This window comes from Melospiza georgiana, chromosome 13 (assembly GCF_028018845.1).
Source record: "Melospiza georgiana isolate bMelGeo1 chromosome 13, bMelGeo1.pri, whole genome shotgun sequence".
NCBI classification, from domain to species: Eukaryota; Metazoa; Chordata; class Aves; order Passeriformes; family Passerellidae; genus Melospiza; species Melospiza georgiana.
In genome coordinates this window covers 1,858,361-1,871,397 of record NC_080442.1, presented here as the reverse complement: position 1 = coordinate 1,871,397, position 13,037 = coordinate 1,858,361, and the positions used below count along the sequence as shown (strand labels likewise).

Below are 13,037 nucleotides of genomic sequence, written 5' to 3'. Positions count from 1 at the left end.
GAGCTTGTCATGAATGTTAATCTAATTTCCAGTTAATTGGATCAAAATCTAATTTTATATCTATACATTTATGTGCTTCATCATAATTCAAGTGAAAAAATATTATTCTTATTAAAAATAATTGTTTGATTGAGACCTCTGGAAGACCTGGGTATCATCTGATAGAGGAGAATGAAAGCTGCAAATCAAGGATGGGGGTGAAAGGATGATCAAGGATGAAAGCGCAAATCAAGGATGCCAATTCTTTTTTTTTTTTTTTTTAACACACCTGAGGATCTCTGCCTAGTTCAGGCCAGAATTTGAAAACGTGGCTGCTTGGATCATTTTTATACTGTATAATTAGCAGTCGAGCTTTTAAATGTTAAAATGAGTTGTCACACTAGTTATTACAATAATTGAGTTTATAAATTATAATGGCAACCTGGCACTGAAGCAGTCAGACCAAATTGGTTAATTACTGCAGTCTAACATGAATAATTGGATTATAGGAAACTGCAAATGAAAAAGTCTCTGAAATATTATCCTGTAGCTGTACTTTCAGGGACATGAGTTGCTGTGTACTGTAATTATGGCCATGCTGAAGATGACTACACAAACGCATTTCAGCACTGAAGAGAGGATTTGGGGGTTAATATTCTCTCTTGGGTTTGATGGAACACGTAGGCTTTCATATGTCTCTGGAGCAATATGTTTGTGATCGCCATCTGTTACTCAAGAGTATTTTTATAGAAAAATAATGCAAATTACTTCCCCCTTCAATTACACTGGTGCGTTCTGTTCTGATTTGGAAAAGTGCCAGTTTGCCACATTCAAGGGACAGATGTTTATTTAACCATGGACTTTAAAAACAAGATAGAAAAATTAGGTTGCATTTTTTATTGTCTAGAATATGAAAAATATCCTCTAATTGTTCAATTGTATACCTTGTAATATGTTAGTAAAACTTTGAGGAGTACTATCAAAGCTGTTAAGGTTCAATAGCCACACCTCTATGATACCTGTTCCACGAAAACAATGGAACTCAGTCTTTGTTATTGCACCAAATTGGAAAAGTTAACATTTGGTTTATATTGCATTACAGTCAAATAGATCAACAATTCTTTTCTTTTCTGGCATGGGAGAGCCTCTGAGGGGAGCACTGAACGTGTAGGAAATAGAACAGATTTGAAACTATGGTTTACATTTTGTCACTATGTAAAAGCAGATGGGACTGTAACAGTCTGATTCTGTTTTGTACATTTCAAAAAAGCAGAATTTAAAAACTCTTTACAATTCCTAAATTACTACACTACCATTTTGCCTGAATAGAATCACAGAATCATTAAGGTTTGAAAAGAGCTCTGAGATCATTGAGTCCAATCCTTGACCAAATACCACCTTATCAACTAAGCCAGAGCACAAAGTTCCATCTCCAGTCTTTTTCTGAACTCTTCCAGGGATAATGACTCTGTTACCTCCCTGGGCAGCCCATTCCAATGTCTAATCACTGTTTCTGTGAGGAAATTCTTCCCCATGTCCAACCTAACCTGGAGCAGCCTGAGGCCATGTCCTCTCAGCCTGTCACTTGTTCCCTGGGAGAAGATCCTGATCCCCACCCTCCTTTCAGCAGTGAGAAGCTCACCCCTGAGCCTCCTTTTCTCCAGGCCAAACACCCCCAGCTCCCTGACCTGTTCCTCATCAGACTTGTGCTCCAGGCCCTTCCCAGCTCTGCTGTCTTGCTTTGGACTCACTCCAGCACTTCAATGTCTCTCCTGAATTGAGGAGCCCTCTGGATGTGCCCCCAGTGTGGGGGTCCCAGTTGTTGGTTTCTCTGAAGGCACTTGAGAGGGTAGTTCATGTTCAGACTCAAGTGTTTATTATTTCTTATCAGTAAAACAGTCTCACTGCTGTGAGTTCAGCACCTTTTCATTAGAAGGCACAAAATGGCCAACAATCTCATTTTACAACATATTTTAAGACTAAACTATCCAATTGAGAACTGACACCTAGATTATTTTCCCTTTTAACTCAATAACTGATCCCACAGAGCTGCAATGCAGACTTTTCTACACAATTACAAAATGCCACCCAAACCCATGAAGAAGTGTAGGGGGATAGAACATAAGTAAATAAAGGAAGTATAGAAAGTAATCTCAGCCCCTAAAGAGTTGCAGCTGGGTTAATTATTAAGGATTAGGAACAGACCTGATGTTAACAGGCCACAGCTGTAGCCAATAAGAAGAGTGTTATAAAGAGTGGATTGGTGGGAACTGGAGTCAGTTGGCTGCTGTGAGGACAAGAAGGAGTCAGTGCCTAGAGGAGCTGCCTACAAGAAACATCAAGGAGGTACAAAACTCTAGCAATATGGAACCTTTGCAATGTAGTGACAGTAGAACTCTTGCAATATAATCACAAAGAAGAAGGAAGAAGCATGAAGAAGAAACCCAGGATGACACCCTGTGCCCTCCATCTTGCTTCCATCCACAACATGCTAAAAACCCCAAAACCTAAATTTCTTACCAAGTGATACACCTACACTACTCTCTATACTCTATTTCACACTTTTGTGGATTCCAGGCTATCTTGAAGTCTGGGGAACTTGCTCCATGAATGAGGGTCAAAGTCAGTGCTCCCTGGGCGTCAGGGCACCCCAGAGCAGACACAGAAATATTCCCAGTGCCCTGGGTTGGCACACCCCAGCACATGCCCATGGTCGCTGCCCTGGTCCTGCTGGACACACCATTGCTGGTTCAGCCCAGTGCCATTGGCCTTTTTGGCCCCCTGGGCTCATGTTGAACCACTGTCACCAGGCAGTTCTTTGCTGCTGGGCAGCTTTGCAGCCCCTCTGCCCCAGCCTGTGGGGCTGCAGGGGCTTGTTGTGACCCAGGGACAGCACCCAGATCCAGCCTGTCCTGACCCCTCTGCAGAGCCTTTTTGTCCTCCAGCAGATCAACACTCCCACGCAACTTTGTGTCATCCATGAACTTCCTAAGGGTGCTCCCAGTCTTGTCATCCAGATCATCAATAAAGACCTCAAAAAGGACCGGGCCCAGTACTCATCCCTGGGAAACACCACCAGTGACTGGTCCCATGTGGATGTGGCACCATTCAGCACCGTGCCAGACATTTTAACCCAGCAGAGAGTGCACCTGTGCAAGGCATGGCTGCAGCTTCTCCAGGAGGCTGCTGTGGGACAGTGCCAAAGGCTTCCTGAAATCCAGGCAGACTGCACAGCCTTTCCCTCACCCCCCAGGCAGGTCACCTGCCCATAAAAGGAGAGCAGTGCCATAGTTCAAGCTCATCCAATGAACAGGGGAGTCCTAATCAAGGCATGGCAGAATTCCCTTAGTCACTGGGGCGCAGGTAAAGTGCATCTGTTAAAGCCCTCAGTTCAAGAAAGGAACTAATAGGAATATCAATGTGTAAGGGTGACCTCTACTCATATGCACTAAGTTCAAAAATCTTTATATATACATTAAAAAAGCCAGAAAACACTTGCTTACCGACACCTACGTTTTAAAGAAAAAAACAGATTATATTGCTACTTCATTCCCACTCTCATTTTTAATTTCTCAAATGATAGGCATCATTACTTCTAGCTTTCAAACATCCCTTTTCCCCTTTAGTTCAAAGGTGAGACTGGGTAGGTAAAAAGACAACTGTGAGAAAATCTGTTTTCAATGAAGCTCTTCTCAACACACACAAAATTGTAGAAAATTCTGCATCTTAATTGCTTAAGTACAAGGTTTGAAAAAAACAACAGAGTTTAAAACATGTTGGTAGAAATAAGATCCTGTTATTTTGGCACTAACTGGAATCAGCAGGTCCAAGTCCTACCAACAATAATCTGATGAGGCAGTCCTGCCCTGAATGCCACCTAACCACAAGTCATTAACATGAGCTTTGCTCCTTAGCTTTTGAACTCTGCTACCCAATATAATAATACTTCTGATGCATATCTCTAACAACTCTGACTTTGGCAGGTGAGGTGCCTCTGGAATTCATTATAGCAGATAACCATCATCTGACACTCCTTTAAAAAAGTCACTTATTACCTGTTTCCAGTAAATAAGTCTTTCACTTATTTCACTAGAAGGTGAATACTTCTATACTCATTGTCTTACTGCATTTGTTAGGTTGATATGTCCTGCTTTCAACTCCTAGTTTTAAGATCAATGCATTGGTTTAATGTACAAAGAACAGTACTCTACTATAGTGATCTAAATGTATGAATTTTCCATGTGTATATACTGCAGAACTTTATATAGAAGAGGTTAAATAAAGTCATTATTGAGAAAAAAATTACACAAAGTATGTACAGTTAAATTCCAGAAGGAAAAAACACTGTAAGATTAACTGTAAAATCCATTACTTTCAATTTTGCTATTACAGTAGTGCTAAAAGTGGAGTTTCTTCAGTTTCCACTGCTAATCTAAACTATCTGAGCACAAGCATATTTAAACCTAATTATTACATGCCACAGTTTACAGCATTAGTTTACAATCAATTGAAACTAATTCTGCAGTATAGGCAAAACCACACACAGGTCACATTCTGGATCAAACATACCACTTGAAATGAACTTATTTTGAATGCAGCTTAAAGGTGGTTAGCAAAAAGAAATCTAAATGCTCTTAACAATAGTATTACAGAGATACCCACCCCCATTTTAGTATTCTAGACAACCACTATGAGCATTAGTAGCGTGAATTTGGGTTTTTAAAATCAGTCATTACACACTTTGTCAGTGACCACAGACAGGGTTTTGTAGTAAAACCTCCCAAAAGCTGTCAGAGAGCAGATCCTAAGGAGCTACCCAAATTCAGGTGCAGAAGACCACAAATGGAGCAGAGAAAAGCAGTAGCAGGGGCAGCAGGTGCTCATCACAGTGAGGGTTTGCAGGCTGTCCCAGCCCAGCAGGAACCACCACAATGCCTGTCCTGAGACTGACACAATGCAGGAGAAAACCCAACTGTCATTATGTTGTTTTAAAACATTTCCAGATCAGCTTTTGGAATTTTTCTGTTGTCATTCTAGCAAAGAGACAAAGTTTCTTTTTCTTTTTTTTTTTTTCCTAAAATGAGATCAAAGCCCTTGCTTGCTGGGAGAAGGCTGGAAAGAGGAAGTTGTTCTCTTAGACCTGAATCTCTCTGTGTCTCAGTAGGCCAAGCCACTGTTGTACAGAATTTCTCTCCTTGCTAACTGACACTCAGTGCTGCATTTCTGTTTTCTTAAGAGCACACATCATGAAAAGCTTAAATTGTAAGATTAGAGGTAATCCATTTGAATTTACTCATACAGCAGGTCACTGAACTTTTAGCTGTTACAAAAAGGAAATGAATCTACAAGCAAAACCAAAATAGAGAACCAGAGGAATGTGTCCAAAACACATCCTGTTTTCAGATCATCCTGTGTGCCCTTCCTTCCATGGAAGCCAATTTCTAATGTGACTCTGAAGTCTTCCTCAGGCACCAGAGGTTCTTTACAGGAAAGAGTTGCAAGGGAAAGCCAGGAGGAAGAGGTGAAGAAGGATGGCATTTCAGAAGTTCTATTTTATTGTAAGTGGCACTTTATACATGGTGAAGATATTTTATTATTTTATTTAACACAGAAAAACAGAACTCTACTGCAGATACTAAATCAAAAGCCTTAAGCAATTATCCTCTTTCCATTCTGCTGGCACATAAATAACATGTATTTGAAAAGGACAGGAGGGTAGTAGGAACAGCTTAAAACACAAGAACTGACTCTGTGCTCCTGACTGGTTTGTGCTGTTAGCTTCACAGCACAGCATGCAGAGGAAAGTATGAGTCAGAGCCCTTCCTAGTAAATTCCCCATGATACAACAAGAAATACTTCCAAAATGCCTCTATCTGTGTGTCATCACCACATAAGGAAAAAATGCTAACACAGCATTACAGTGCTACAGGGCTGGGACAGTGAGAAGAGGAAAACCAATATAATGGCTTGGAGCACTGCAACACATGGGACTATTCTGGCAGAATAATGTAAGGATTTGGGGTGGAAAGTATTTTGAAAGTTGTGATAGCACTGGAGACACCAAGCCCAGCCTTGAGAATATTGTTGTCAGAGTGATATGCTTCTGTGAAATTACACCCTCACGTGTGATCACGGCAAACTTTTCAAATAAGTTTTGCTGAATGCATCAGTTCCCTCTCAGAAAGGCAGTGTCCTGACACGTTCCCGTTGGGCTTTTGGGAAGACTTCATCCCGAGAGATTTTTGTAAGGTCTGTTGTGCCACCAGGAGGATTTCTATTGAACTGCACTTTGAAATATTCCAAATATTCCAGGATAAAATACGTGATTTTACAGATTACATTTGTGATTACTGACTTGCAGAAAAAAACACTCAGCCTGTTAAAAAAAAAAAGTTTTTTTTTAAATTTCCACTCTCTTCAATATTTTTATGTCTCATAAGTTCTCTAAATTGATTTAAGCACATAAATGATAGCTAACATAAATTCTTCTGCCTTTTTCTCCTTTTTCTTTTTGACTGGGGTGGGAAATTGCAAAAGAATAAGCTCACAGGTAAAACTTCATGTAATGTATATTTTACTATGAAACAACAAACTATGTTCAGTTCTGGGTTCCTCAGAACAAGAAAGACAGGCAGAGGGTCCTGTAGAGGCCCACAAAGATGATGAGAGTTTTTGGAGCACATCCCTCTTATGAGGAAATACAGCAGGAGCTGGGCCAGTTTAGGCTAGAGAAGAGAAAATGGAGAGGGGATCTAATTAATTCATATAAATATCTTCAAGGTGAGTGCCAAGAGGATTATGCCAGAGTTTTTTCAGTGATGCCCAGAGATGTGATGAGGAGCAATAGCCATAAACTAAACCACAAAAAGTTTCATCTCAGCACAAGGAAGAACTTATGTGTAGGCTGGCAGAGCACTGAAGAGCTGCCCAGGGAGGTTGTGGAGCCTCCCTCTGTGGAGACATTCCAAACCCACCTGCACACCTTCCTGTGTCACCTGCTCCAGGTGCCTTCCAACCCTGACAATTCCACAATTCTGTGCCACATGAGTGATGATTTAGTCAGCATCCAGCGTGAAGCCAGTGCAGTTCTGCAAAAAATGTGTATTTTATGATTGGCTTTTTGCAAATATAAAAATGAATATTATATGTGTTGGGTTAGAAAGTAATGCTGTATTAATTCTCTTAAGTAGTGTGTTAAATATAGTGTTAGGTTATAAAAAAATGTTAAAATAGAAACTATGTAGGATACTTTTTTTTGGAAAGGAAGGGCTCGCAGCGAGATAGCAGCTACAGGACACCTGAATCTTTCAGAGAAAAATAATTTATTTCTCCATTATCAGAAGAAACGAACTTCTTCCTGCCTCAAAGGTGCTGTTAGGATTAGAAGGAAGAAGTTGATGATGACCAGACAGAATCCTGAGTTTGAATGGAATTTATGCATCATGTATAAGGTGTATGAATATGCAACAGGTTCTTGTTTTTAAGGGTTAATCCTCTGCTAACGTTTGTTCTTTTTCGGGCTCGTGCTGCCCAGAAAAGTTACCCGGACATCCATAACTCTTTGTCTCTATTGTCTCAAATTGTCCTAATTCAAATTGTCCAAATTATTATTACTCTTTTTTTATTACTATTTTATAACCATTTTATTACTATTAAACTTTCAAAATTTTAAAAACAAGTGATTGGCGTTTTTCACAGATACGTTCCTGTGTCACCTGCTCTAGGTACCTTCCAAGACTGACAATTCCACGATTCCGTGCCATACCAGCGATGCTTTAGTCGCCATCCAGCGTGAAGCCGGAGCAGTTCTAGCGGGCATTCCCACCCTGCGGGCCGGTGTCACCTGTTGAAATGAGGGGAGAACGACCATCCTGTGATGCATCGGACTCGGGTTTATTGATCGATCAGCCAGTTTAAATAATAGTGTTAACGAACTTCATGCATATTCCAAAATCCAGGTTTATGATAGGCTAACAGAGAAAACTCTAACCACACCTTTTGTTTTACAATACCGTTGATTGTTTACACAAAACAAAACTAGTGTTCCCACTGTGATATGAAAGGTTCCCAAAACTTCCATATCTGTTCCCAGGGTGCCATCTTTTCCCAGAGAGGGTGTTTTGCTTGTTATGGGAAGACTGCCTGAGAACCTTATTGTTTATACAATGATGCCTGAGAGAGTCTAATTGCTTATAGAAATCAGGCTGGGAACTGCTCTGGAACTGCTTCACAACTACCTGTTACTTTTCTCTCAATTGCATGGCTTCATGGCCTTTTTCTTTAAGCCATGCCTGAACTAAACTCTCCACAGTCACCCAGCCTTACAGGCGGTGTCCCGCCCGGCGGTGCCGGAGCACACGAGCGGGGCTGGCAGCGCTCGGTCCCGCCCCCGGCGCTCGGCACAGGCGCGGCTGCGGCGGCGGCGCTGAGGGGCGGCAGCGCTGAGGGGCGGCCCGGCCCGGTGCGGACATGCCGGTGAGTTGTGTACGGTCCGCTGGTACCGCCCGGCCCGGCAGCGGCAGCAGGGACCTGGGAGCGGGGGGTGACAGAGCGGCCCGGCCGTGCTCGCTCGGGTCCCGCTGTTGCCGGAGCCCCCTCAGAGGCCCCGGGCCGGCCCTGTCGGGGCTCGGCTGCGGCCGCGCTGGGGCAGCCCCGGGGCCCGGCCCGGCTCCCGCCTGACGCGCCGGGCGCTTCTCCCCTTGCCCCACGCAGCTGGCCAAGGACCTGGTGCATCCCTCCTTGGAGGATGAGAAGAGGAAGCACAAAAAGAAACGTCTCGTGCAGAGCCCGAACTCCTACTTTATGGATGTAAAATGTCCAGGTAAATATTTGAAACGTTCATGCATTATGGAAGGAACAAAACGAATTTTATATACTGTTAATCTTCATATAACAGCTGATTATTATTTCTTATCTGAGTCTGTATTCTATAGAGATCTTCATATAACAGCTGATTATTGTTTCTTAACTGAGTTTGTATTCTATAGAGATCTTAATATAACGGTTGATTATTATTTCTTATCTGAGTTTGTGTTCTGTCTAGAAAAAGGTCTGCATATTGCTTTGGGTTTTTTAACAATAACACTGTTTTCCATCTTTGGAAAAAGTTGATGTAAACAATCACACTTTTTTTTTGAGGTTCTGGCATGAGTTCTTTAGTTGGGTTTTTTCCGGTATAAAACTCTTGCAAGTAGGGAAAAACCCAACTCCCCAGGTTTGCATGTATAAAGTGAGATTAACTGAATGCCTTAAAGTATCCACAGCACAAGTTTCAAACAAAAGCCAACGTTGTTTTCCTGCTCTTGTAACTTAGTTCTGGAAGAGCAACTGGAAAAACTTTTGACAAGGATATATGCAGGGACACTGCACACATACATAAAAGTAAAACATACAGCACTGCCTTTTTTGCATATGCTGTTAAGAACTAAGCTGCCATCTAACTCACATACAAGGGTTATAAGAAGTTGCCTGTGTCCACTTCTCAGAGATCCTCAGTACTTTGGCTCAGAGATATCTGTATAATAAACTTCACTTTTATAAACTAAACTATGGGATTTTGTAGCACCATCACAGGAATGTGCTCTACCAGTGAAGAGCTTTTTTATTCAGCACAGTCACATCCATATTGCACAGTGTGGTAACTTCCTAGCAACTGCTGCAGCACAAGAAGATTCTAGCAGTAAGAAAACACTTCAATAGTGATCTTCCTGACATAGAACCAGGGAATTGTTGATGTGCTCAGGTTTTCTGATCTTATTCTTTCTTAGTTGCTTAATTTTCTAAGAAGCTCTGAGACATATTCCATCTGAAGTGAGGTAAATTAATTTAAACAACTTGAAAGTAAGCTCTGATTGCTTTCAAACAAATCCAGGGTTGAAGACTAAGCCTCTGGGGTTTTTTGGGTTTTTTACACTTTGTTCAAACCAGAATACATGAATGCATACACTGTGATACAGTTAGTGTCAAAATAGGTCCATAGGTCATGAGTTATCTTCATTATTGTTGGGTTAATTGTTTTTTTGTGTTGGAGGGCTGTATAGAGCAAAGCAGGAGAGCTTCACTAATGATAGAATCCTATGCACAAGGCACTGAAAACAGCAGATGGCCTTATGTGTCCCCAGGTCAGTGGAATTGGGAGTTCCTACCTAGATACTCAAATGGGTTGGGCTCATTTCCCTGCCAAGTCACAAACATTAAAAACTCATCAACATGGAAGTTCAGCTTCAGTAGGGGAAAAAACCAATTTGCTGTGATTAAATTTTAGCTGTTAGCAGTTTTTCACAAAGATTTATACAGTTGCTCTTTGTGATTTAAACAGAGATCTGTTATTCTGTCTCATAGTGCTTCTCCCTACCAAGCAGAGCTTTTGTCACAGGACCCTGCTCACAACATATGTTCTGTCTTAGCTGTCTGATCCACATGTGCTGAAAATGCAATCTCTGCTCACCTTTACCTATTTATTTTGTATATCCACATCCAGATTAAATCCTTTACAGGATTTCTCCCTCCAAAAATACCTCTTGGCTAATTAAAAATACTTTTCAGGGGGAAAAAATTGAAAAGGAGTGAAAATCAAATCCCATTTCTAAGCCATGTATGAGTGATCTCATCCTTTCTTAAGTCATAAAATTTATAAGTTGTAGACAAAAGCATTACATAGGGAATTAGTGAAATTTTTCTGTGCAAGTCTTTCCATTTAAATATTATGTTAGTTTTATAGAATGCAACCAAGCCTTACGTGTACCAATTATTAAACAGAAAGCAAACACAGATTGGAACAGCAGTGTTTATATTCCCAGCTTTCAGCCTTTGTCAACAGCAGTGTTCCACTGTTACAAGGTAAATATTTCTCCAGCTCCATGGGTTCCTCTGTTCAGCAGAGGAGGCTAACCTGGAACTGCTGAACTTCTTTCCAGGAGATGTGATAGGCAAATTGGGGTTTGTCAGCCAGCAGGGCCTGTTGATTTTCATATGGAATCAAACCAGTTTCTGTTACCTAACTTGCTTTCCTGTGCATGTAAGCAAAGCACTTCAGAACACAACCATGGCTTGCTTAGTTTGGCTTGGTGTGCTGTGTAAGGAAATACAGATGCATTTTGGACAAGTATTTAGAATACCTGATTCAATTACCACGTTAAAAAATGATGCTAGAAATAGCCAGTGGAAAGTTTCATGATGTTGTTTTTCAGGATGCTACAAGATCACCACAGTGTTCAGCCATGCTCAGACAGTAGTTCTGTGTGTAGGGTGCTCAACTGTGCTGTGTCAGCCAACTGGGGGCAAAGCCAGGCTCACAGAAGGTAAGGGCAATGTTACACCACCCAAATATGTCACTTATATAAATGCATTGTATAGCCTGCAAATATTTAGCTTGAATTTTGGAAACTGATACTGGAACACTGATTTTGCAAATTGCTTAGAGTTGGCTACTAGAAACATTGATAATAGGCACAGAATTGTGAATTTTTCTTCAGATTATTTGTATTTAAATGGCTGTACAGATCTGCCAGGCAGCTAAACACCTACATTGTCATCAAACACACTTCATTTTAGGTGACTTGTCATTCCCTTCAGCTTGTGTAACTCTGAGCTGGGTTTAAAGTGCTCAAAAGCACCATCAAAGGAGTGGGGTACTTTTGCCAGGCTAAAGTAATCCTGTGCCACTGCTAGTCACTAATGGTTTGCCTGTTTGTTTTTAAACAGCCCTGCTGTGAAGCAGTTCCCTGGCTCAAAGTATATTTGTTTCATATAAATTATAAGGGAGCAAATAACCACCAATAATGTATATACAGATAACTGGTATAACACCAGCATCTTTGAGTGCAGCTCAGTTCTGGGGTATGTGAAAAGCACTGGAAACACTTTAGGATTTAAAAAATGTAAGAATTAACCCAAATTTTAGTAATTTCTTATTTAAAGGGCAAAAGGTAAGTATGTGTGCAAATTACACATAGCAGTGCTTGTATAATGTGCTACAAAGGGGTGTAAACATGAGGACAGAATACCTGAAGTGAGGCTGTTGAAATGGTAGCAACACACAGCAGCTGTTTCAGTTTGGGGTTTGTATCACTAAGGGATGGAATAGTAGACTGAAATTTTAAATTGCATCTGGAAGAAAAGAAATAGTACACCTTAATCTTATTTTGAGATGAATTGCATGACAACCATGTTGCACAGGTTGAGCTAGAGAAGACTTATAGAGCTAAATCCTCACCTCTCATGGTACATGAAATTTATATTTAATCCATGGATTTTTCTACTTTCATTGGATGGGCAATTTTTCAAGGCAATCTTGACAATTTAAGGACTATTCATATCTCTACTCATGCGATTTCTTTGCAGGCTGTTCATTTAGAAGAAAGCAACACTGAGCAGTTCAGCATGTGATTTTTGGATCTGTGTTCCTGAAAGCCTTACCAGTTTAAAAATGCCTGTTACAACAACAATGTGATTATGATTGATTTTGTACAAATTACATGCTCCTGCTGACTAATCTGCTGGAATCTCTTTTTCAATAAATGATCTGAAGTGCAAGTTCTTCCTGTAAGTTTGCAGATAACCAAGCTCTATTTTTATAAGTTTGAACAGTAAAAACCTTGGACTTCCTGTATCCTTCCCCTTGCTAATCATAAACTACAGCAGTGTTTATAATGTTCATAGTTCTGTAACTATATAATGCATATAGTTACAGAAACTGCTTTAAAATGCATTTTATTTTATTACTGCAGCCACCATAACTGCAAGGGTTGCAAAAGCTAGATAAGATTTAAAATGGCTCATTTGCTTTCAATGTTGCTGTAGTCCCTTCCCCCTCTTGGGCAATATGGTGATAAATAAAAATGAAATGTTACTCACCTCTGTTCAGCTGTTTCTGTGGAATGCATGGGTTTTCCCTCCTGCTGATTTGATCTCAAGACTGCACTTGGTATTCTAAACTGAGATGTCTATCCAAAAAAACCCCAAAGTACTTTGCAAAGCACTGAAAACCTGCAGCATAGAGAAGGCAACTGGCATATCAACAATTTTAAGTCATGGAACTACACTGAGAGGTGTGAGTG

General features: G+C 40.7%; 1 protein-coding gene across 1 annotated transcript; it reads left to right on the top strand.

Moving 5' to 3' along the window:
- Positions 1–8,396: 8,396 nt before the first annotated feature.
- On the top strand, positions 8,397–12,513 carry RPS27L (ribosomal protein S27 like). The gene is made up of 4 exons (XM_058033294.1): positions 8,397–8,454; positions 8,692–8,800; positions 11,169–11,279; positions 12,322–12,513. The coding sequence occupies exons 1-4, from the start codon at positions 8,449–8,451 to the stop codon at positions 12,348–12,350; spliced, it is 255 nt and encodes an 84-aa protein (XP_057889277.1). The 5' UTR covers positions 8,397–8,448; the 3' UTR covers positions 12,351–12,513.
- The last annotated feature ends 524 nt before the right edge of the window (positions 12,514–13,037 follow it).

What these genes read in the sequence shown, in the direction of transcription:
- RPS27L (XM_058033294.1), top strand. An exon ending in TATGGATGTAAAATGTCCAG is followed by an intron (nt 8,801 to 11,168) that starts GTAAATATTTGA and finishes GTTGTTTTTCAG; the next exon opens with GATGCTACAAGATCACCACA. An exon ending in CAAAGCCAGGCTCACAGAAG is followed by an intron (nt 11,280 to 12,321) that starts GTAAGGGCAATG and finishes ATTTCTTTGCAG; the next exon opens with GCTGTTCATTTAGAAGAAAG.